A 24,982-nucleotide genomic window follows, 5' to 3' on the forward strand; every position below is an offset into this window, starting at 1 on the left:
ATTTAAAAAATCTTTTAAAAATAAATAAATAAATAAATAAATAAATAAATAAATAAAATAAAAATATCCTTTAGGTAGTATTTGTTGAGAACATATGACATACTAAGCAAGAGATACATGATTAAAAAACCAATCACGGGGGGTGCCCAGCTGGCTCAGTCAGAAGAGTATTTGACTCTTGATCCCAGGGTCATAGTTTGAGCCCCATGTTGGGCATAGAGATTACTTTAAATAAATAAATAAATAGGGCGCCTGGGTGGCTCAGTTGGTTAAGCGACTGCCTTCGGCTCAGGTCATGATCCTGGAGTCCCAGGATCGAGTCCCACATCGAGCTCCCTGCTCAGCGGGGGGTCTGCTTCTCCCTCTGACCCTCTTCCTGCTCGTGCTCTCTGTCTCTCATTCTCTCTCTCTCAAATAAATAAATAAAAAATCTTTTAAAAAAAATAAATTTTAAATAAATAAATAAATAAACAACAGTCATGGTTCTCTGCCCTTGTGGAGTGTATAGTGTGGTAGAGAAATAAGACATTAATCAAGCAACCTCACAGAATAATATAGTTACAAACTCTGGTGCCATGAAGGAGAAAAGAACAAGGCATTGTGAAGACCATAGCTGGAGAGCCTGGTCTTCTCTGAGGGGAGATTTGAATGATGAGTAGAGATAATAAGATGAGGGGCGCCTGGGTGGCTCAGTTGGTTAGGTGGCTGCCTTCGGCTCAGGTCATGATCCTGGAGTCCCGGGATCGAGTCCCGCATCGGGCTCCCTGCTCGGCAGGGAGTCTGCTTCTCCCTCTGACCCTCCTCCCTCTCATGCTCTTTGTCTCTCATTCTCTCTGTCTCAAATAAATAAATAAACTCTTAAAAAAAAAAAAAGATATAAGATGAGTGCCTGGTTGGCTCACTCTGTGAAATGTGCAATTCTTCATCTCAGGGTTTTGGGTTCAAACCCATACTGGATGTAGAGATTACTTAAAAATAAATTCTTTTTAAAAAAAAAGATGATTAAGGGAGAAAAGCATCCTGAGATGAGAGCATAAGGAACATAAAAGAAGATGGGTTTGGTGGAATATAAAAGTTGGGGGAGAGTAGCCTTCCATGGAGCCAAAGAAGTTGGCCAGGCCAGACCATGCAAGTCTTTGGCCATATGAAAGAATTCAGTCCTTCTCCTGAAAATAACATAAAGGCATTAAAGGCTTTCCATGTATGAAAGGTTGTCCGCTCTGAACCGTGGAGAATAGATTATAGGAGAGCAGGAGTGGAAGCAGGATCACAGTGAGGAAGCATTGCAATCGTCTGGGAAAGAAATGATGGCAACGTGGACGAGGCTTGTGACCATGTGGATTGAGGGAAATAGACAAATAGAAGTGAAACTTGGGTGGTTGATTGGATTTAGAAGGTAAGGGGCAGGAGAAGTCAAGGAGGCCTAAGGAAGCGTCTCAGGTCTGGTGCAGTCCCTGGATGGATGATGATGCCGTTTATTTACTGCAAGAACTGGAAGGGGAACGGGGGTAGATCATGAAAGAGGAGAGGAGAGGCAGACAGCTGAAAGTAAAACCCTAGGAATATTCAGAGGCAGATAGAGGAAGAGAATGGCTGACGGGAAACTGAGATGCAACAGCTCTTACAGGGAGAGGGTGTCAGGTGCTTCTGAAAGACCAAGGAAGGGCAGGTTGAAGCCTATCCATTGGATTTGTTATTTGCTGTGTGAAAGTCACTAGGTGACTTTTGCAAGAGTAATTGGAGTAAAATGACTAAGGGGTCAACTGAAGTGGGCTGAGAAGTGAGCAGAAAGTGACAGCAAAAAGCTAAAATAAACAGACAAGTCTAACCAAGAGAGGAGACAAAAGAAAGAGATGTATGCAGGGCAGGTGAGTGTGGTAGTGAGATATTTGCAAACCTACTCTCCTCCTCCCATCCTAAAAGCTAGTCTGGAATGGTTAATGCCTCTGTTGTCTGCCTATAGTCTGAGTATCACAACTGTCATCCTTTAAAATTTCTATTTCTATTAAAATGCTGTTGTATGAAACTGGAACCTTGCTCCATCTCTGTATCATGGACAGCAGACCTACGGAACTTTCTCCTTAAGAAGTAGAACAAGCTGAAAATATAAACCTGGCTTGAATTTAGTTATGTCCCTAAAGATCCCTGTGGGTCAGTAGGAGGAGTCAGAGACATCTGGCATAACTTCGCAGCAAGCAAGGAGTGTTAGGGGGACTGGATTGACCACATTGCTCAGACTGCAGGACTGAAAACCCTAAGCAGGACCGAAAACCCACTCTGAAAACCCCAAGGAGCCCACTCACTGGGAAGTTGCCCTAGCTAGGACTCTTTTCTAACCACATTTTTGGTTTGCCACTCCAGCCCTAATAGGCAGCCATTCGTTCTCTTTGGTAATCACTCCACACGAGAAAATCTGAACGCTGGCAACTTTAACTTCCCTTCTGAAGGGCATCTGGTACGCAGCACTGGTCCCAATGGGAGCTTTGCCAAACACATGGTGAGTGGCTTGATACCTGGTGCTTAATTGGTTTTATTAAATAGGGAGGAGGGGAGGATAAGGGGAACCTTTCTAGTTTGTGTATTGATTTAATCTTGAACTTGAAGTTGTTTTGGAGTGAAAGAAGTGATTGCAAACTGTATTTTTATATAAGTACTAGGTGTAATTTGAAAACATCATAGTTAATTTTTAAATATTTGAAGGAAAAAGCTTAAAAAAATATTTTCTCAAACCAAACTCTTTAATTTGTAGTAAGTAATATGGTCAGTAGAATAAGAATTTTAAATTAGCTTGCAAATAGACTCATTCCAAGCCTACTAGGTTTGATACATCTTCACTGTTACATTTCAGGACATAAACTTTGAGGATCACTGTTCTTTTATTGAGGGTGCCAGGGAGAAGACTTTTGGATTTGGTGGTAAATTGTCTGCTACATTCTTTTAAAGGAAACATTAGACTGAAATATGAGACTCTAGTGATTGTAAAAGGCTGTGGAAGTTTAAGTATTTTCAAAATGTTCCTGACAATCAGGAAAGCTGGGGAGGTAGGTACTATTTGCTAGTTTTGATTAGAGAACATGAGACCTAAATCTCTCTGGACTGAATCTCTCATGGACTACATCTCTCTGACTCTAAGCTGGCCAGGAATATAGGGCTACTTGAATGGATGGATATGCTGTCAGGATATTACTACCCTGTAAAGGCCTCATTTTAACCCCCCAGAGCACCCTGGGAATACACAGGAAATGCCAAATGACATGGGGTTCTTTGTGTAATCTTATGTATTGACTGTATATGTTAAAACTGATTTCTGCTTCTGGGAAGATGGAGTAGACATACTTTTTCCAATTCCTTCTACTGAGTACAACTAAAAACCCTGGACATTATATGTAAAACAAACATGGGAAGACTCTGGAAGGTAGAAGAAGGCAGGCTGGCTGAGGAGCTTAGGACCAAAGGGACAAAATGGCACTGAGTTTTCTGGGGTTCCTTTTTGCCTGTATATCCCAGACTGGATACTGGAGAAGCTGACAACGCAGAAATGCCAATAGGCACAGATATGAAAAGCCTGCTGTCTCTGGCAGAAGGACTAGGAAGGGGACAGCCTAGCAAGACAGAAAACTTTTAGACAACAGCTGTTCTACTGCAGCCAAACCCCTCAGAAAAAAACTGCCTCTCCATTACCCCTACCAATAAGGGCTGAGTGAAGAGCCTAGCGTCTACCTTGCCTTTGCCATTGCCTTACCCTGACCCCTGTTAGGATTAATGTTAGAGAAGGCCCACTAGGGAGCCATGACTTTCATCCCCACTGGGCCCCAGTGAACCCTCCTTCCCCCTGCAGTATCGATGGAAAATACAGGGAGCCTGGACGTCCACCCCTACCCAGCAATAACAAGGTGTTCTTCCTTGGGGTAGTATAATTGGAGTCTAGTGGAGTCAGGACTTTCACCACCACTCAGCCATAACAAGGCTGCCCCCTACCCATTGTGTCAATCACTCTCCCAAGCCATGGTGGCATCAGCGGAAGCAGACTGGGGAATCTGAACTCCTGTTCTTGCCCAGCAGTAACAAGGAGCACGTGCATGCGCACATACACACACACACACGGTCTCACACTGGGTGTCAGTAGAGGCTGTGTGGGAACAAGGAGCACGGGCACGCGCACACACACTGGGTGTCAGTAGAGGCTGTGTGGGAACCTGGAGTTACACTCCTGCCTGGCAGTAACAAAGCAGCATGCTCCCCTGTTCACCCATGGAAGCAGTGTCAAAGGAGGTCTGCTGAAGTGCAGGATGTAAGTAACATCCAGGGCAGACTTCCACTCTCAGCATAACATGCACAGAGCTTGGAAATCATCTCTCACATCCTTACAAGAGAAAAATTGAGGGGCACCTGGGTGGCTCAGTCGTTGAATGTCTGCCTTCAGCTCAGGTCATGATCCCAGGGTCCTGGGATCGAGCCCCACATGGGGCTCCCTGCTCGGCGGGAAGCCTGCTTCTCCCTCTCCCACTCCCCCTGCTTGTGTTCCCTCTCTCACTGTGTCTCTCTCTGTCAAATAAATAAAATCTTTAAAAGAAAAAATTGAAAAACTGAAAATCAATAACTTCTCTTGGACTCATCAAAGAACTGAAGTCTCAAGGCAAACCTACTCCAAGATCTAGAGAGACGGGTTGAATCCAGGGAATCACAGCCAGTGTCTGCTTACCTGGAACAGAAGCCACACTTAAATAATAATTTTGATGAATTCCTGGAGGCTGAATATGGATTAGAGTGAGAGTGAGAAACTCCTGGAGAATACAGCCTTAGAGGGGCCCCCACACATCGATGGGTTTAACTTCTTTCCGTCAACCTAAAACTCTATTTTTTTTAATTTAGCAAATTCTTTATACAATTTTTTATATATACAACTTTCTATAATAATTGGGGATCTTTATTTAATAAACATGAAACTTAATGAAGTCAAGGAACTTACCTGAGATCTGGTTCTGGGGTAGGGTGGGGGTGTCCTAGATCATGATCTTTCGTCTTCACTCATCTCTTTTTCAATGTAACATACTTACCCTCTCCATTTCTGTGCCATTTGTGAATAATTTACAGATTAATAGGTGACATGTAAAACATGCAAATCCAGATTATCTGAACAGTTATACATTATATTGGTAAATTCTGTTGTACCAATTTCTTTTAATGTAAGTGCCAATAAGTTAGATGTTAATCTATGCTTATACAGATTTAGGATATGATCTAAGGAAGCAGGTTTGAAACAAATGGCACCTTTAAAAGAAACTTTCAATTAGGGGAAATTTGGAAATCTAAGAAACATGTTTTATTGTGAAAATATGCCTATTAACCAGCAAATAGAAATATGTACATGCGTTTTTATTTAGGGTTGTGGCAATATTGATCATATTCACTATGGTGAATTATAGAGTATTCCTAACAAGTCCTTATTACATATCTTTAACTTGGATTCACAGTGTTCACAATATTACAGAAAAATGCCATGGATTCTCTTGTGACTTCCTTAAAGATTGGAGTAGAATGAATATTTGTGTCACATTTAGCTATTTTTTTAATATATTGCACTAACTTCTTTTGCTTTAGTTCTTATGGTAGCATTTTTGTGTTTTATAACTGATATCCTGGGAACCCTGATGATATGCTGGATTTTCAAAAGAAAAGGACATCTGTATCCATCTTTGTATAAATAAACTAAACAGGGAAGAAGAAGAAGAATTTTTATTTTATCTTTTTTAAAGATTTTATTTATTTGAAAGAAAGCACGCAAGTGAGAGAGCACAAAGGGGGAGAGAGGCAGAGGGAGAGGGAGAAGCAGACTCCCCAACTTAATGGGGAGCCTGATGTGGGGCTCAATCCCAGGACCCTAAGATCATGACCTGAGCCGAAGGCAGCTGCTTAACTAACTGAGCCACCCAGGCGCCCCAAAGAATAAGAATTTTTAAGTCTCTTCTCCAAGGCCTATGTACAGAGATGAAATACAAATGAAGGTATGGACCTGGGGCACACCCTCCTTTCCTGAATTTATAGCTGCCCCCCACACATCTCCCTGTCATGTCGGGCAAGGTCCTCACTGTGAAAGTTCTGGACTATTAATGACAATCAAAACCCAAGCACATTTCCTCTTTTCCTTCTAAGTTGTGAATTCATTAACATCATGTGCTGACCCAGCAGCAACCTCACAATATAGCCAAGGTTAAAAACACAACATTAAGGGGCACCTGGGTGGCTCCGCCAGGAACTTGCTTCTTCCTCTCCCTCTGCCTGCCTTTCCCCCTACTGTGCGCGCTCTCTCTCTCTCTCTCACTTTCTCTCTCTCAAAATCTTTAAAAACACACACAACACAAAATACTTCTGGAAAAACAATTAAAGGTGATCTTTCCCCCGTGCCTTTAAAAAATAATAAATCAGCTGCTGGTGAGATAAAGTTGATTTCCATTAACTATATAATTTTCATTTTTCAGCAGTATACACCTAAATCCCTGCTCCTTTTTTACTTTTTTTTCTGACATCTAGGTAGTACAGTGCGTCTCACCAAAGGGACCCCTTGCTTGTTCAAGAACCTACTTTTTTGGAGCTACTCACGTTCCTTACTTGGGTAAGTCCCTGTCTGTTGTCATCTCATCAGCTTCCCTAATGAATAATTTCTCCTATGAACTAGAAATGGACTCATAATTTACTGCTTTCCTCAGAAGCTCATGATATCCACTTTGTAAAGGCCTCCCACTCCCTCTCTGATTCCAGATGGAGAGTTGATGCACCTAACACATTTCTCAAAGAATGTATTTCAGGAGGAGTAATTATCAGCTCAACATGTATATAGTCTAACCATGTGTGAGACTGTGTGCTCAGTGTTAGAGGGAAGGCAAAGATGAGTAAGTCCCAATTGGGGATAGCAGGAGATATGGGCTATAGTGAGAGTTTGGATGAGTCAGCCAGGCGCCTGCTGTTCTGGTGAAGCAGGGCCGTGGTCGAAGGGTACCTATGAACTGGGAACATTCCCAGGAGCAAGTGCTCCATGCTGCAGGGCCATCCAGAAAGGTGAGGCCCGCTGGGGCTGCCCTTCTTGCTGGGGTAATCAGAAGTTGCAGACATCCAAAGAGACCTAGAGAAGAACCTCTAGAATGAATGAGGATCTCAGCACTGGTCCACAGAGCAGAGTACAGCAGAAACCAGGTTTTCACCAGGGTGTTGCTGTATAAGCCGGAAAACTCTGAAAGAAGCATGATAATTAAGGGTCAGCTAATTAAGGAGATGATAAAAGAGTCAGAACTGAGCCTACTTAATTATACGTGATAAATTTAAAAAATTAAAAATAAAGGCAAAAATATTCCAGAGCCTAAGATTCCCCATGTCTTCTCTGGTGTTTAGAGGTGATGCTGAGTGGGTTGTTAAAATCAGTGTCAGGAGTGAAGGTCTAGGAGGATACTGGGAAAAGCTGTTGTGATTGTACTGTATTTAACCCAAAAGGAAAAAAAAATGTAGTTCTTGACATCTCCTTCGAATTAAGAAATTCTAGCCTCCTCGTGAAGTGTTTGCATGACCCGTGATCTTGTCACACTTAATTCATGGTCCTCTTTCACAGGTGATGAGAATAAGCTGCCCAAGAAAACTGAACAAATGTAAGTCTTCATTTCTATTTTATATTTTCTTTCTCAAAGTTGAGTTACTCAGATATCGTGGCTGTCCCGTCTAACTCCTCTGAGATCAGCAGTGGGTAGGACATTTGGGTGAAGCGGTGAGCAGAGCCATGGTTTCCTAGCCCCTGTCTCTCAGCTTGGAGTCCTGCCAGCTTTGCCATGTGCTCTTCTTTCCAGAATTCAGAGACTTCCTGCCTGCAAACCCATCCATTTTAATGGTGTGATTCCTCTTACTATGTCTTCTACATAATACATTTTTTTTATCAGGGGCTTTCCCAAAAATAAAACATCCTGAAACACATTGTGAGAATCTATGGGAAACCCCTTCTGGTCTGAGCAGTGTTTCCTCTGGATTTGATTCTTAGGCTTAGGGAATAGAGCTAGGATCTGAACTCAGGCTGTGCAACTTTAAAAAGGTCCTAGTGTTGACTTCGCTCCCCCACATATAACAGGGAACCAAAGATAAGAAATAAACTCATTAATGTTTATGTTAGTCTGCTTGGGCTACGATAACAAAATATCACAGACTGGGTCATTTAAACAGCAGAAATTTATTTTCTCACAATTCTGGAGGCTAGAAGTCCAAGTTCAGTGTATCTTTCTGGGTTTTTAAAAATTATACATTTAGGTTTGGTATAGCTGTAATTAATGTGTATGCAGTTTTTTAGTGTGTGGGTTTTCTACCCTTTAACAAGTCGACCACATTCTCATATGAGTATGGGTATATATAGTCCTGCTTTGTACCTGCTGGTGGTACTTTTTTTTTTTAAGAGAGAGTAAGAGTGCACACACGTGAGTGGTGTGGGGAGGGGCAGAGGGAGAGGGAGAAGGAGAGAGAGAATCTTAAGCAGGCTCCACACCCAGCATGGAGCCCAGTATGGGGCTCGATCTCATGACCCTGAGATGATGACCTGAGCCAAAATCAAAAGCCGGATGCTTAACTGACTGCACCACCCAGGCGCCCCTTTCCCTGCTGGTACTTCTGTGCCAACTGTGCTCAGCCCGGATCTTCATTCTCAACCCTTAGGCATTTCTCCTAATCCAAATTCACTGGTGCCCTGCTTCAGGGACTAGTATTGACCAGTGCTTGGGCCTCCACGCAGAGACTTGCTGAATCACAGAGCTGGTGGAACTCGGGCCTGAAGGAGTCCTAGTGAGGGCAACAGCAGCGCCATCCAGGCATGAGTCTCTTGCCTCCCATTCAGGCCATTTTACGAGTCCATAGCCAGGCGGCTTTGCATTCAGCTGGTGTCTAAGGGGTTGTATAGGAGAAGGCCAAGCAGTGGGGAGGCCAAAACATTGCTGGTACTGAGTGATGTCTGAGTCAAGCTGGGTGAGGAAAGGAGGAGGGGCATCTTTATATGTCTTTGGTGTTGGTGTCAAGGTGTGGAGGATTCTGGTCTTACTTGGAAGTGGCCATGCTCATTGTCAGTGTCCCTGCCAGGCCCCTTCCTACCAAGACCTACCCCTCTGTTGTGGCCTAGCCAGCAATCTTCAGGATATGTTGATCCTTGGAGCTGTCATTTTGTTATGTATACTTTTTCTGTCTTTTTTTCTTCTACCCAACTCAGATCTCTTACCTAAAATGTAGAGGTGTGGTGCGGGAGCCAAGGAGGAAATTAAAGGAATTGGCAGTGTGACATGGCACAGTAGAAAAGCACCAGCCTGACAGCAGACCTGAAGTCAAGCCTGCCATTCATTTTCTGTGCCTTGGACGGTTTATTCCACCTCTAGAGGCCCTACTTGCTTCTCCTGTAAGATGAGAGAGTTAGACCAGATCATTTCTGGATTCCTTCCTGCTTTTCAACTCCGGTCACCTTCCTTTACTTGTTACAAGATTCTGAGGAATAAAAATAGACATATTCTTAGGCAAGTCTTTATCAGTTTCTTGCTAGGCACCTTCCCTGCCTTTCAGGGCCTTGTGGATGAACCCCTTTTCTCTGTAATTATCCTGATAAGATCCCAGATCTCTCTCCCCTAAAGTAGTGATTCTCAACCAAGGACAGTTCTTCCTCCAGCCCCACCTCCAGGGACCTTTGACAATGTCTGGAGACATTTTTGTTATCCCAACTGGGGGTAATTGGCATCTAATGGATAGAGGCCAGGGGTGTTGCTGAACATCCTGTAGTGCACAGGACAGACCCCTGGACAAAGAATTATCTGACCCAAAATGCTGAGATTGAAAATTTCTGCTTAAGGGGAACCAGTGTTGGATTTTGGATTTTCTAGGGACCTTCATAACAGTCCCAGTCTGGCGAAGGAAGAAACCTTCTTATAATCACTTTGGGAAGTGAGAAGTCTAAGAGAAAGGGCAGGATTGGCGAGCAAGGAGCTTTAGGAAGGGAATGTTTGCCCTCAGAAACACACTCTATTCTCTTGTTGAGGTAAGCTGCTTGGAAAGTGGTGTGCAGCTGGTAATTTAAGTGGAGCTCTCTTCTCCTCTGAGGTAATCTCCTTTGCTCCTGAGGTCTCCCACCCTGAGGTTCCAGTAGCAGCCTGCCCTTAGTAAGCCTGGGAGGAGATGACATGAAGGTGTGGTGTGGTTGGTCCCGAAAAAGCAGAAACTCTGTACCAAGACACTGAAGGGATTCAGGCTCCTGACATAGAGGGGCTAAGTAGCCTACAGAGTTCTCTTCTGTTGGATCACAAACAAGGAGGGTTGGTCTTCTGAGCAGAGCTGGCTTTTCTTATGATAGTTTTATAAGAGCAAAGTATAGGGATACCTGGATGGCACAGTTGGTTAAGAGTCTCACTCTTGGTTTCAGCTCAGGTCATGATCTCAGGGTCATGAGATCAAGTCCCACATCAGGCTCTGCACTCAATGCAGAGATTCTCTCTCTCCCTCTCCCACTGCCCCTCCCCCTACTCATTCTCTCTCTCTCTCTCTAAAACGAAAAAATAAATATATTTTTTCAAAAAGCTCTACAAAACTTAAAAAAAAAAGGAGCAAAGTATAAATCACGTGGGGCACATGGCTTTTAAAAGGTTTAGAAATCAGCAGTGCCTGGGTGGCTCAGTTGGTTAAGCATCCAACTCTTGGTTTCGGCTCAGGTGATGATCTCAGGGTCCTGGGATCAAGCCCTGAGTCAGGCTCCATGCCCAGCAGGGAGTCAGCTTGAGATTCTGTCTCTCTCCCTTTGCCCCTCCCCACACTCCCCCGTGAACGCACACACTTTTTCTCTCTTTGAAATAATAAATAAATCAATCTTTATAAAAGGTTTAGAAATCAATGAGTTCCGTTTTTGCACTTTTCTCATTCTTTTTAAAAATCAGTTCCTTAGGGAATGTCATTTATGTGCGTGCAGCTTTTGTTGAAACCTTGTGATGCCATAGTTAACCCCTGTCTTTTGTTCTAAAGTAGGCTCTTGTCCCAGGTGTACGCTGCTGTTATACAGGCTGTTTTGGCGGGCATTGCATGTTATGCTAAAACTTCCAGTCTAACAAAGGTAATTTAAACACCACGTTTCTCTTTCCTTAGTAGTAATTTCAGTGTAAACCGTCCTATCCGTCTGTTTTGGCTTTGGACACCTGGTAGTAGTCAGTTTTGTGCAAGTTTGGCCCTAAGTGGAGCTGACACCAGACAAAGAGGTGCCTGGAGAGTGCCGAGCTTCTGCTGCCTATAACTGAACTGCCCTTGTCCTAGGAATGACTGCTAATCAGCAATTCTTTGTAGATATCCGGTTGTGTTAAAGAAAAATCATTCTGTAGCATACTGTTTTACTTACTAGCTTTTTTTTTTTAATTTATATTCATTTATTTATTTATTTTACTAGCTTTTTAAAAAGCTTTTTTAAAGTTAAAAAATAAAGAAAAATATAGATTTTTCTACTGTGAATTTAATAAAGTTAGGTAAGTTTGTCTTGAGCTACATAGTGTGATTTCCTATAATGTTTAAAAAAAAAAAACAACTAAAAATTAGAAAAACTGACTTGCCTTTCCTAGACAAGCACATGTGTTCTCGTTCTCTGACCGTTCTCTTCCTTGCTGTTTTGCGGTTAACCTGCCCTGCTGAGTTGGATTCCTATATCTGACCCAGTAAGGAGAGGAGAAGAGTCGGCTTGATGCCTCCCAATGCCAATAGGACCTTTCCTGAAAGAAGCCATTTGACATTGGAAAGGTTGTGTATGATGTAGATACCAGAGAGACTGTAGCCGTAGTCACCAGCTCCCGGCCATCTCCCCTCCTCACTGAACTTGAATCCTGGGTACAACTTGGGATTTCTCAGCCCTTTAGCTGAAGGCTTATACAATATCAGTTCCCACACTTTTCTTTTTTAACTGATCTTTTGTAAATGTAGGTATTCTAATATTCTTAGCATCTGGCAGAAACTCCAAGGGCAGTAGTCCCTCCCCCAGGGCCAAGGGAGAGGGGAGGAAACCCTTTTCCAGACCTCACAATGGCATCATCCCTGCTGGTTACGGTTCCCGGCAGATCAGGTTCCAATGCCCACCTGCCTGAATGAAGTGTTTCTTGTGAACCCAGCCCAAAGAAAGCAGGCACCTGTTTCCCTTAACACAATGTTTTCACTTTGATCTATTGATGTATACAAAGCAGTTGTGTAGGGGGGAGGGGCACAGTGTTCTCCTGGCCAAATGTTAGAAGAGTGCTTCCTATCAGTGATGTGTACTCTTTCCTGCTGTGAAAGCTAATTGTTTCTGTTTTGTCATTGCTTTTGCAGGCAAAAGAGGTAGCTGAGCAGACCCTGGGATCTGGGTTAGATTCCTTTGAGTTGATGCAGTTTAAGGCAGCCCTACGGTAAGCAATGGAAGCAATGGAAGCAATGGCTGCTATTTTCTATAAGGAATTATTTTTAATTTTTTTTTTTATAAAGACCCTTTTCTGTCTTGTATTTGATATTCCATCTTCCCTCTGAGAAATTTTCCAGTAAAATAAGGGGATATCTGAAAGAGAAACATTCATGATCAGGGCTTTGAGAGGACAAGCAGCCAAAGATGGAGGAACTGTAAGAGAAAGAGTCAGACACATTTCCTGATGCCAGAATGGGAGGCAGATCAATGGCAGAAACATCAGAGACCTGAAGGACCCAGGTTTAGAGGTTAGAAAGGTGAAGCAGGGACATGAGGGGTGAAGTTTGTTAGGGTCAGGGTCCCTGGCCACATAGAGACAGTCCCTGCTTAGGAGAGCCTGGCGCTGGGCCTCCGATGCCTCTCAGGTAATAGACACCCGGAGCCTGGCCTTGTCTCAGGGGCTAGACGCTCTGGGAATCAGACTTGCTGGCAGTCCAACCATCATACTACATCTGGCACATCACAGGGGCCCTCTGTGTGGTCTGTGTCCATAGCTAAACTTTCATGAACCCAGTCCACCTAACCCTCCACCTGTCCTGTATGAGGACCACTAGGTGCAGTTTTTTGGGGAATTTTTTTAGAACACTTACGGGATGTGCCCTGTGGTGCCTCAGCTCCATGCCCCATGTTCTCTTACATCTACAGCCCTGGATAGTAAGAAAGAACATTGAAAAAGGTAAGTCAGTCAGTTGATCTAACAAGAATTCTATTGCTGCAGCTCCAGGAGTGGAGGAAAGAGCCAGATCTTTTTGGTGCAAGCCTTCAGGCCTCTTTCCTCTGGGTCTTCTGGATCTTGTAGCTCTGGCCATGAGAGGAGAGGGAGAGAAGAAATTTGTTTCCTTAAGGCCTTGCTCTGGCCTGGACTGTCTATTCCTGACAGACCTGAGTTTGAGGAAGCTCCTTTGCTTTCCAGCTGTGTGACTTCGGGCAAGACAAGGAGCTCTCTACATCTGTTTCCTTGTCTTCCCATCATGCAGAGTGACTAAGCGTATAAATGTTAGCTGCTGTCACATGGGGGTCTTCTGTCACCATGGACATGGCGGGCATTGTCATTCCCTTCCTCCTCTCTTCCAGAGCTTTGTGTAGGCCACTCAGCCTTTCCAGGGCAGGCCACCTTTCCATCCCAAAGCCTTTTAGGCCTGGGCATACCTCTCTAGCTGGAGGAAGGAACAAGAAAAGAATACCAGGCAATGGGAGGAGCATCTCCCAGGGCCAGCCCTCCCATCTGGAGCCCCCCTCCCTTCTCTCCACAAGGTCACTTCACTGAGTATCCTCACACTACATCAGATTAGCAAATCATCTCCTGAGAGGAACACAAGACTTGGCCTCTATTTGGGCTCTGAGCGCGGATGGCAGCTTGACCCAAAGGTAGTAAAGAAAAGGAGGATCGGGACAATATGTCCCAGCTGTGGGGCAGGGGGCCATGGGCCAGTAGAGGGTCTTCCCAGTCTGCAGTAAACAACAATTCTGGCACATGGTTCTCTCCTGCTGTGTCAAGCCAGCCATGAGAATCTGCACAGAGGCAGAGCTGTGACTGGAGTCAGGCGCTGGCCCTGCACTTGGCACATGTGCCATGAGGGCTGAGCACAGGTGCAGTACAGCAGCAGGTGTCTGGGGGGTGGCCAGCGGTATGGTTAGCAAGAACAGACTGACTTTTTATTTTGTTGTGGGTCTACAGCTCCAAGACGGCTTTTCATATCCATGCTGTGAATAATCAGGGAAGGTAAGTGTGTGTTTGTCATGCATGCTCATTTGGGGCAAGTTTTAGGAAGAAAAAGAGAAGATAGGCTATCTTGTAACTGCTGATGTGGGTGGTCTTCTTAGAGTTCTACACGTGGCAATGACATCATGCCAGGATTGGGCCTGGGACTGGCTATACTCAGCTGAGACCCTATACCCTGAGTGCTTCCCACTGAAAGACTGAGGCATGGGAGTAAATGGTGGACCTTATTCCTTCCAGTGGCCTATGTACTAAATCTGCATACATGTAACCCAGTGCTTTGAAAAGCCCTTAAAGAAATCTGGGTCTGTGGGTTGCTGCTGCCAAGTTGAGAAAAGAGAGCATTGTAAATGTAATATGTGTTTCTCCTGTCTCTTCCTCTTCCAGGATTATGCCTCTGGACAGTGAAGATAGCTTATACTTCGTGAAGACGGTAAGCAGAGCTGTTACAAGTCAGCTGGCAGGGAGTGGCCTATAGAGGGACATCTGCAAGGGGTGAGACAGGAGTAGGTGGGAGTCTTGGGCAGTCTGTCCCTGAGAAAACTGGTCTCTTCTCAGGAGGGTTTCAGCTGCAGCTGTGGTGAGCCTGTGATTTTGAGGGTGCCCAGGCAGCTGTACCAGGCCCACATCATATCCCGTGCCTCAGCTTCCTAGGGCCCAGAGTCTTATCTGGGGGTTGGGAGAGACACTTCTTCCTAAGGTTAGGAAGGCTTCCTCCAAGTGACTGAGACTGCTCTGACCTCATGTGGAAATGTGAGCTTAGGACAAGCCTGCCTCAACACAGACTGATGAGTTTTCAGTGGATTCTCTGTGTTCCAGGGCCTGAGTTGATGCCCTTAACAGGGGTCTGTGAAAATAAATTAAAAAACTGGGGGCCTAAGTCTCCAGTGAAGTGGGTAGTCAGAGCAGAACTTTCCAACCCAGTTGCTGGAGGCACCCTGATGGGACAGGGGCATGGTTTAGAGATGCAGAAATATTGGTCCCTAGGTGGGCTGGCTGGCATGGCCTGGGGGAGCAGAGTTTCTAGACCAGTTGCTCCTGGTCACAAGCCAAGTTCTCCATTTAGCCCAGTGCATCCTGATGTGCAGAAGATTGGCAAGCAATGCATGAGAGGATGGTAGCTATCCAGCCAAGATGCTGGTTGCAGTATATGTGGGCACAGATTACACCTTGGTCTGTTCTGTGGCTACTGCCTGAGTCTTAATTCCAGTGAGCTTTTGGTAACCAGGAACTTGGTGTGCAGGTGTGGATGACTCAGTGCAAATGCGTGCCCACCGCCATCACCAGTGGAAAAGCAATAGTGTTATCTCATCTACAGAGTAGTACAACAAGAGTAACTTTTTAAGGTTGTGAGTAATTTCTCTCTTTATAATGTGTCTGCTCCCTGTATCTGTCAGCATTTTGTGTTGATGCTCATTTAGAACTAAGAGACTTTATTCTGACATCATCAAGATCCTAGGAGGTGCTTTCTGATAATAGGTGATAGTACTTTATCTCCTTGCCAGACCGTAAGCCCTGATTGCTCTATTTAGATTCCTCTGCAGTGCTCTGGAAGGTCCTTTGCACAATAGAAGGTAATCAGGAGTCCAGTGGAATCACACTATTGTGTTAAGTATGCATTCAGCAGCCACTAATGAAATAGGAAAGAAGAGAGAGAAAGTTGTTGTTTTCTGTCCAAATCCTGTCCTCCTTTCCAAGTAGAGATGAAGTTCTGCCTTTTAATTTTCTCTCTCCTCTTCCTCAATATTAGAAGCCTAGTATAAAAGTAAAGTATTGGGTATAACCCACTGGATTGTCTTCCTGTTTGATCTGGAAACCAAAGCAGGGTTCCCACTGTCAATTAAGAGAGACCATGCAACCCAGGAAGGTTTTGTGTCTTCACATGTTAAAAATTCTTTGAAGCAGATTTAGAAAAAAAAAAACTCCCAGTTGTGAGGCTTAATCAGAAAGTTAACTAAAATATAAAAGCCTACCTGTCACTTTTGTACATCCTTTTTTCATGACAACATGAGAAATTAACCACTTTGGCTTTAACTGTGTTTTTTTCTCAACTCTTCTGCCTTCCTTTTGTATTTGGGAATCTAGCAATTTCTTCAAGAGCCCTATGTCTTTTGTCTCTGTCCTGAGCCTAGAACAGGGGTCCCAGCCTAGGATAACAGTGTATGAAAATGGGCTCTGTTTCAGGAACTCTGCACCTGGCCATTCAGCAACATCAGGCCAGGAGGAGACAGGACCTGAGAAGGCTCATTGTGCTACTCATCCCATGTCCCTCACCAGATCTTCAGTCATTCCAGACCCTGGCTCTGGCTTATACCATTTTCTGCGTTTCTTCTGCTAGATTTTCCCCCAAAATTGTTCTGTTTTCTTTAGTTTTAACGTAAATTAGGGCTTGTTTATCAGCCATTCGAGAGCTCTTTCTGTGTTGCTCCAGTTTTTTTTTCCAGCCTACTGAAGCCTCTCTTTTTATTTGTCTTGCCATAAAAGCTTAAATAGTTTTCTTTCAATTTTCTTGGTACTGAAAGAAGCATTTGTAGGTATTGACATGTATCCAGAAATATCAATGAAGATGTGTAATGAATGAATGACCGCCTTCCCAGACTTGTTCAGAACTTGAGCCCAAACCAAAGAAGGAGTTGGTGAGCATGTGCATGTGCCAGGATGCGAAGAGTATATGAGTGTACAAAGCCTGGAAGAAACACCTCCAACTCTGAGAAGCCAGGGCCTCATCACAATTAGGAAGGAAGGCTGTTATCTTAGGAAAGATAAGCAATTTGAGGGAATTTATAGAAACATAAAAATACTCCTGTGGCCCAAGTGATGCAGAAGCAGTTGCAGGGAAGCGTGGGTGATGCTGAAGTCCTCTCCCTGGTCCTGAGATGTAGTTCAGAATAACTTGAGTTTTCCTTAGAAACTCTGGAGTATTCTGTCAAAATGTGCCTTAGAGCAGTATTTTGTGGTCTGTTTCTTAAGGGTCTCTCCTTGGAAGTTTAAGACTGACAACTGGCCTAACTCTGTTTTCTCATTTGATACAGGCTTGTATGACTGTATATGACATTCCTGACTTATTGGGAGGAAGGGGGTGCTTAGGGTCTGTGGTCTTCTCAGAATCCTTTTTGACGTCTCAGATCTTGGTTAAAGAAAAGGGTAAGTGTTTATAAGGTCTTTAGAAAGCAAAACTTGAGTTGTTTTGTTTGTTTTGGCAAAATAAGTTATAGATATAGTTTCATAGTTTTTATGTATACATAAATCATAATATATAATATGTTATTAATTATAACATTATCTTCACACACACACACACACACATATGTATATGAGAATATGTACAGCCTCACTGGTAGTCAGGAAGAAGCAATTTGAAATAATAATTAGATCCTTTTTTTCACCCTTGTACTACCTTGATAAAAATTAAAAATATAGATAAAAAGGATTAATTCCCAGGACTCTCCATTTAAATGAGTGTTTCTAGTTGTAAAAAAAATAATAGAGTTAATCACGTGGGGAAACCTTCCTCCCTCCCCTCACTAGTCTCCCTGTTCCCAGATGAGGAAGTTTTCAATTTCTGAGGGCACAAGATTTTGTATACTACTAAGAGGAGCCATCGCTCCTGAGAAAGGAAGGGGTGTTAGTTTGGGGGCCTACAAGGTGGGCTCCGGTAGTGGGCAGTAACTGGCATGTCTGTGGTCTTCCTGCAGATGGCACTGTTACCACAGAAACCAGCTTCATAGTCCTGACAGCCGCCATACCCAGATTCTGCTCCTGGCTGGTTAGTGTCATTCATCCGGTGTAAGTGGACTTAAATGTGGAGAAATCAGGAAGAATATTTGAGGAAGAGCCTCTTCATTGGGTCCCTGGTGGGATGTCAGCTCCTAAACTAACTACTGTTCAGGAATGGAAGTTTTTATCTCAGCTCTTTTTCTTTATACAAATGAATCTAGTTTCTTTAACTCTCTCCTAAACTTGGGAAAGTGCCAAAAGAAGTGAACTAAGTGATTTGGGTCCCTGTTAAATTATGAAAGGAAGAAATTAAACGTTCATTTTACAGATGAGGACACTAAGGCTTAGAAATTGACCAACCTGTCCAGAGTCACACAGATAGTGAGGAGTAGATCATGTGGCTCCCTTCTCTGGTCAGAATGGTTGCTGCTGAGTATTTACAGCAGTCTTTCTACGCATAGAAGGGTTCCATCTTCATCTGTGGGAGTTGGTCTAAAACTCTCGTGCCTTGGGACACAAAGTATGATAGCAATGAGTCTAATAATGGTCTAAGTACCTATTTTAAAATCTTTATATTCTGTTTCTATAATTCTTTTTTTTTTCTTTTTTTTTAAAGATTTTTATTTATTTGACAGAGAGACATAGCGAGAGAGGGAACACAAACAGGGGGAGTGAGAGAGGGAGAAGCAGGCTTCCCGTGGAGCAGGGAGCCCGATGCAGGGCTCTATCCCAGGACCCTGGGAGATGTAAGGCAGACGCTTAACGACTGAGCCACCCAGGCGCCCCTGTTTCTATAATTCTGATGTGAATAGAGAAGAACAAGAATCATCCTCTAACATGAATACATATAAATGAGAACACATTAATATGTTCTCTTCCCTTTATCCTTACAAAGGATTCTCTGAAGTGAAATGTAAGTGGAGACTAATACATCATTTCCACATCTTGTAGGCTCATTTAGCTGGACCTCAGGTCCCAGGGAGAGAGAGAGCCCACCAGGGCCTTGGGCTCTGAGCCTTGATGACCAGTAGCCAGCCCGGCTCTGCCAGCCATCAGGGCCTCAGAACACAGGATTTGGTGGAGGGACTGCCCAGTCTCCTGGAAATGTTGAACATGGGAGAGACCTAGGAGAGTTTTGCCCTTGAAGTAGGAAACTGAACACTTGTATTCCTTTTGGACACAGGTAGAAGATAATGAAGTAAAATTATCTGAGAAAACCCAGCAAGCAGTGAAGGTAAGCAGCCTTCTTATCCTCAGTGTTAACATTGTATCAAAATGAAATGTAAACAGTTTATGAAGATAACTAGAATATTTCATTTTAGGGCTAATCTGAAGAATATGTTCCTCTTTGTCTCAATTCCTGTTTGCATTCTTCCCCTCCCAGCAGAGCTTTAGAAATAACCATTTAATGGGGTACACAGAGGGATTTGTTCTGCCATTTTGGCCTTTTGATGTTTTTTTTAATCTCCCAGTACTATTAAGCAGATCTCAGATTGGCCTAGACATATAGAACTGAGAGGTCAAGGCTTTAGGCCAAGAAGAGCTGCTTCCAGTTGCTGGAAATCCACTGCGAGATGAACAAGCATAGCAGGCTTTGGTGCCTGGACTCCGAGAGGACCTTACAAGTTAAAAGTGCCTGTAACATGACAAAGAGCTAGGCTGCCAAAGGCATGGAAGAAGTTGGGTCTATGTGAGGCTGACTAAGCAGCTTTTGTAGACAGACAAACGGGCAGGACTTTTGATTCTGTGAAAATTTATGCTGTAAATTGTCTGCTCTTTGTGATTGTTTTTAAAGGGGGATGCCTGTTTCCTGGGTACTTTTCTAACAGGAGGAGAAGGAGCATATCTTTATTCCAGCAATCCACATTCTTGGCCTGAGGAAGGTGAGCCAGCTATTACTTTTCTTTTCTTTTTTTTTTTTAAAGATTTTATTTATTATTTGAGACACAGAGAGAGAGAGAGAGAGAGAGAGCATGAGCAGGGAGCGAGACAGAGGGAGAGGGAGAAGCAGGCTCCCCGCTGAGCCAGGAGCCCGACGTGGGGCTCGATCCCAGGACCCCGGGATCAGGACCTGAGCCGAAGGCAGACACTTAAACCATCTGAGCCACCCAGGCGCCCCTGGCTATTACTTTTCTATTCTCAACTGTGTCTGGATCCCTCTTTGCAAGTATTGGCATGGATGTTGTGATTAGTAATGCATCTGATATTTGAAAAGACTTGTTGGTGTAGAAGTGTTTTCTTATGGCTTTTCTCCTTTTATCCATCCATTTTGCAGATGAAGAAACTTGTGCTAGGAAGGGATGGCCCCAGAACCACAGTCTGGTCCTCTTCTTGCCGCCTGAGGATTGTTCTCAGAATAGGCTGGAGCGGCAGCGTGTCCAGAAATAGAATTTGTGGACCTAAGCAAGTCTGGATTCATTTTCTATTGCTGTATAACAAATTACCACAAATTTAGTAGCTTAAAACACACATTTACTATTTCACAGTTCTGTAAGTCAGAAGTCTAGGTAGACTTCGCTGGATTCATGTTAGGTTCTCTGAAGTTAAGGTGTCAGTCAGACTAGGCTCTTTTCTGGAGACTCTGGGGAAGAATTCACTCCCAAACTCATTTAGATTATCAGCAGAATTCAGTTCTTTCTGATTGTAGGACTGAGGTCCCCATCTTATTGCTAGCTGTCACCCAGGACCATGCTTAGCTCCTTCTCCCAGAGGTCCCTGCCCTGTGACAGCCCTCCCCCATCTCAGCAATGAAACCTCCCTTGTGTTGTTGAATCTCTCTTACCCTTTGGATCTGTCTTAATTCCTTTTCTATACCAGCCAGAGAGAACTCTGCTTATAAAGAACTGCTTGTGATTAGAGGAAGCCCACTCAAATAATGTTCCTTTTGCCATATAACATTACATGAACACAGGAGTAACATCAGAAGATGAAGGTCATGGGAGCCATCTTGAATTTCTGCCCACCACGGTCTACCCTCTGGCCTCCCATTCATGTCCCTCCCACATGCAAAATATAATCACCCCTTCCCAAGGGCCCCATCTCATTATGGTAACAGTTCAAAGTCCCAGATCCCACTAGCTCAAAAATCCAAAATCTCATCGTCAAGATCATCTAAATCAGATGTAGATAAGGCTCTGGCTTTTAATCCATGAAGTACAACTCCTGAACAGAAGTCTTCTCTAGGTGTGGCCCCGTGAAACTAATGAGACAAGTCACCTCCCCCTCTCTCCCAACACCCAGGGTGGCCCTGACATAGAATAATATAGACATTCATCTTCAGAAAGGACGGGGTGGGGGGTGGAAAATAAAAAGGAGTCATCAGCCTGAAGTAGCTTTGAAATCCAGCTGGGCAAACTCCAGGGTCTGGATTAGGTTTCAAGGCCTGGGAATAGTCCACCATGGCTCTTATCTCTGCCACCTGGGCTCTTGGTTTCACCGTCTAAACTCTTAGTTTTCCCCTCTAAACTTGTGGCTACACCTCGGTCATCCTTCCTTTTTCACAAAGGTAGCACTTTGTAGATGAGTTTTATCAGCCTGCTTCTTGCCGATAGCATTTGGGGGTTCAATAGTCGCCTTTGATTTCATATTCTCTCTCTGTCCCTTTCAGTATATTTCTGCTGACCTAAGATTCTCAAAAACCTTGTTGGTTTTGCATGGATTTCATGGAGATTCATTCTGTGCTCCTTTTTGGTTTCCTCAAAATAACATTTTCTTAGGAGTCCTGTTCTTTCCCTGGTTGATATAGCCATCTTGTGGAAGAAGAGTTGTGACTTACTCCACGAATTTCTCAGCCTCTACTGAGCAAATCCCCTTCCTGGATAATTTATTCTTCTTGAAGATATTCTGTCCAGTGGCAGATTCCTCTCCCTATTCTTAGATCACTGGTTCAGCTTCTGCTCCTCCATTCATGGAGGAGACAAAGCACAAGGAGGTTTGGGGCTCCATAGAATGCCGGGTAGTAAGTAATAGCATTTAGCATTGTGCCTGTGCCACAGCCCCTGCCTGCATTTGTGCTTCTCCAGATCCCGGTACAGAAGACCAGAGTCAGGAAACTGTGGAAGGCAGGGAGTATGTGACAGTGCTGCTCGCCTTGGGGCAAGATTGCATAGTGTTTCAGAAGTGGGTTGTAGAGGCAACACAGAGGTGGTTGTGTTCTGTCATAGTTGAGCCAATTATAATATTTAGCAAGGATATTAGCCAAAATTAATTTGCACCTTCTTAGCAAAGGGCCTTGTTAGAAAAGTAATCTTACGCTGTATTGAGTTGTCCAGCAAGATTCATTGTATCCTGAGGTCTCTACACAAAGGGCACAGCCAGGGATTTCTGAAGCCCTATTCGTCATACTCTTTTGAGACACACTCTTAGTTCCTGAAGGAAATGCAGTTTGAATTAGGAGGTGGTTTTCTGAGGCAGGAAAATTAAATAGGAACAGAGAATTTGAGCAGGAATCTCCTCTGGCTGTTTGTTAAGCTTTCTGCCACTTTGGGGCTTAGATCAAGTGGTGCTTGAAGTTTATACCACTTAAGGTTCTTTCAAGGAAAAATAACACAAAACGGTTAGGGCTCTTCTGAAGGCTTTGGAAGGGGGCTTGGGCAGGTGAGGGGTTCTGAAGTTTAAGCGTCATTAGTGTCAGTAAATCTGTCTTTACTTGAGACTGTGATGAGCTTGAAACTCATCCGTTCCCATTCCCTAAAGGCATTTAAAAAGCTCTTCAGCATGCATTACCTTAATTGAGCTTCATATCCCGAGCCCCATAGGTGAAAACTTGCCTGAGGTTATAATGCAAGTTCACAGTAGATCTGGAGGGTAGTCCAGGTCTTCTGATTCTCAGTCCAGAGTTGGCCCTTCGAACTACATATAGGTAAAGAACAGTACTTCTTTACTTTGAAATGCTTCCAGCACGGGAACCTTTTTCTTCCCCAGTTAGTGGCTTCTGCTGTCACAGGACTTCTTGCTATGCAGGTTCCTATTCATTTATGTCCTTCATGTGCCCTTCTCTTCCCCACCCTGCTGACCTTGGTCAGGCAGGCTGCCCAGCCCCTAATCCTCAGGATCCCGCTTTAGAGTTTTACCACATATGCCTATATCCCTAAACAATGTCTTGGTTTTGAGTGTAATACAAATATAATCACACTGTGTGTTCTTCTGGGACTTGCTTTTTTTTGCTCACTATTTTTTTCCTAAGATTCATCCAGATTGTTTTGGATAGCCATATAGCTCATTCACTTTTATGGCTCCATGGGATTCCTTTGTATGAAAATGTGCTATTTATTCTTCAGACTGTTGATGGACATTTGGGGTTTATAGTTTTTTTTGCTATTGCAGACAGTCCTGTCATGAGTATTTTTGTACGTGTCTCCTGGTGCACATGGATGGCACCAGGAAGGTGCCTTAAATCATAGCCTTATTGCTGTATAATAATTGACATCTGTTGTCTCAGTCTCCTGACTTTCCTGTTGCATTCTGGCTAGTTGGACCAGCCAGCTCTGACATCTCTGGCTAGTCGGTATGTTGGCATTCCCTGAACGTTTGCTACTTTGATTGCTGTCTTTTTTTTACATCCCTGCCTATAAAATTTTCTGTGCTTTGCCTCCAAGTCAGCCCCTCTCCCGTGTAAGATTTTTGTTCACCATGGAACTAGAGGGGAGGTCAAGTGAATAGCCCCTGGCTGAAACACCAGATTTCCACAGTTCTCACCAAGCTTCAGTAGAATTTCTCAAATAAATGCTTCTCAGTTTTATTGTACAACTTTGGTCCATGACCAGAGTCCTTAAATAGTTGTCTTAACAATTAGACCAGTTTCGTCACTGTTTTCTGGGGAGAGGATCTTCACAGCCATTTCAGAAGTCCCACCCCTTGGGTTTTGAAAGATATTTTCACTTGGTAAAGATTCTAGGTCAGTAGTTCGTTCGTTCATTCCTTCCTTCCTTCCTTCCTTTCTTTTCTTTCTCTCTCTTTCTCTCTCTTTCCCTCTCTTTCTTTCTTTCTGTCTTTCTGTCTTTTTTTTTTAAGATTTTATTTATTTATTTGAGAGAGAGAGAGCACATGAGAGGGAGGAGGGTCAGAGGGAGAAGCAGACTCCCCACCGAGCAGGGAGCCCGATGCAGGACTTGATCCAGGGACTCCAGGATCATGACCTGAGCCGAAGGCAGTCACTCAACCAACTGAGCCACCCACGCGCCCTTTCTTTCTTTCTTTCTTTCTTTCTGTCTTTCTGTCTTTCTGTCTTTCTGTCTTTCTTTCTTTCTTTCTTTCTTTCTTTCTTTCTTTCTTTCTTTCTTTCTTTCCTTCTTTCTTTCTGTCTTTCTTTCTTTCTTTCTTTCTGTCTTTCTTTCCTTCTGTCTTTCTGTCTTTCTTTCTTTCTGTCTTTCTTTCTTTCTGTCTTTCTTTCTTTCTTTCTGTCTTTCTTTCCTTCTTTCTTTCTGTCTTTCTTTCTTTCTTTCTGTCTTTCTTTCTTTCCTTCTTTCTTTCTTTCCTTCTTTCTTTCCTTCTTTCTTTCTTTCTTTCTTTCTTTCTTTCCTTCTTTCCTTCTTTCTTTCTTTCTTTCTTTCTTTCCTTCCTTCTTTCTTTCTTTCTTTCTTTCTTTCTTTCTTTCTTTCCTTCTTTCCTTCTTTCCTTCTTTCTTTCTTTCTTTCCTTCCTTCCTTCCTTCCTTCCTTCCTTCCTTCCGTCCTTCCTTCCTTAGCTCTATCCCATCATGGGGCTCCTCATGACACCAACATCAAGAGTTGCTGACTGAGCCAGTCAGACACCCCAGCAGTTTCCTACTTTCTGGAAAAGTGTTGCTCTGCTCCACTATCTTCTCAGTTGCACCATTCCTGAGCAGAAATCCACTGCCATCCTTATCTTTGTTCCTTCTACAGAAGTTATCTTTTTTTCACTCCAGCTGCTTTTGAGATTTTCTTTAAGATTTTTTTTTATTTATTTCAGAGAGAGAGAGTGTGTGTGCATGCATGAGTGGGGGGAGGGTAGGGGGAGAGAGAGAATCTCAAACAGACTCCACACTAAGCACAGAGCCCAACACAGGGCTCAGTCTCATGACCCTGAGATCATGACCTGAACTGAAATCAAGAGTTGGACACT

The 24,982-nt window shown here is 43.6% G+C and overlaps 1 protein-coding gene across 3 annotated transcripts in view; it reads left to right on the forward strand.

The window, feature by feature from the left end:
- The window catches only part of DNAAF9 (dynein axonemal assembly factor 9), a 136,641-nt gene that overhangs the window by 51,767 nt on the left and 59,892 nt on the right, over window positions 1-24,982 (forward strand). For 2 of the 3 annotated variants that reach the window (XM_064572882.1, XM_045885487.3), the window contains exons 10-20: window positions 2,362-2,497; window positions 6,532-6,613; window positions 7,601-7,637; window positions 11,014-11,101; window positions 12,334-12,410; window positions 14,142-14,186; window positions 14,571-14,616; window positions 17,216-17,327; window positions 17,879-17,949; window positions 19,084-19,134; window positions 19,696-19,783. In XM_064572882.1, coding sequence (XP_064428952.1) covers window positions 2,362-2,497; window positions 6,532-6,613; window positions 7,601-7,637; window positions 11,014-11,101; window positions 12,334-12,410; window positions 14,142-14,186; window positions 14,571-14,616; window positions 17,216-17,327; window positions 17,879-17,949; window positions 19,084-19,134; window positions 19,696-19,783 — 833 coding nt within the window. The remainder of the gene's footprint in view (window positions 1-2,361; window positions 2,498-6,531; window positions 6,614-7,600; window positions 7,638-11,013; window positions 11,102-12,333; window positions 12,411-14,141; window positions 14,187-14,570; window positions 14,617-17,215; window positions 17,328-17,878; window positions 17,950-19,083; window positions 19,135-19,695; window positions 19,784-24,982) is intronic. The other variant, XM_064572881.1, reaches the window with a different exon arrangement.

The sequence above is a fragment of the Mirounga angustirostris genome, unplaced genomic scaffold (genome assembly GCF_029215605.1).
Source record: "Mirounga angustirostris isolate CCGP_5_RB_7025 unplaced genomic scaffold, mMirAng1.0.hap1 SCAF_10, whole genome shotgun sequence".
Classification (NCBI taxonomy): domain Eukaryota; kingdom Metazoa; phylum Chordata; class Mammalia; order Carnivora; family Phocidae; genus Mirounga; species Mirounga angustirostris.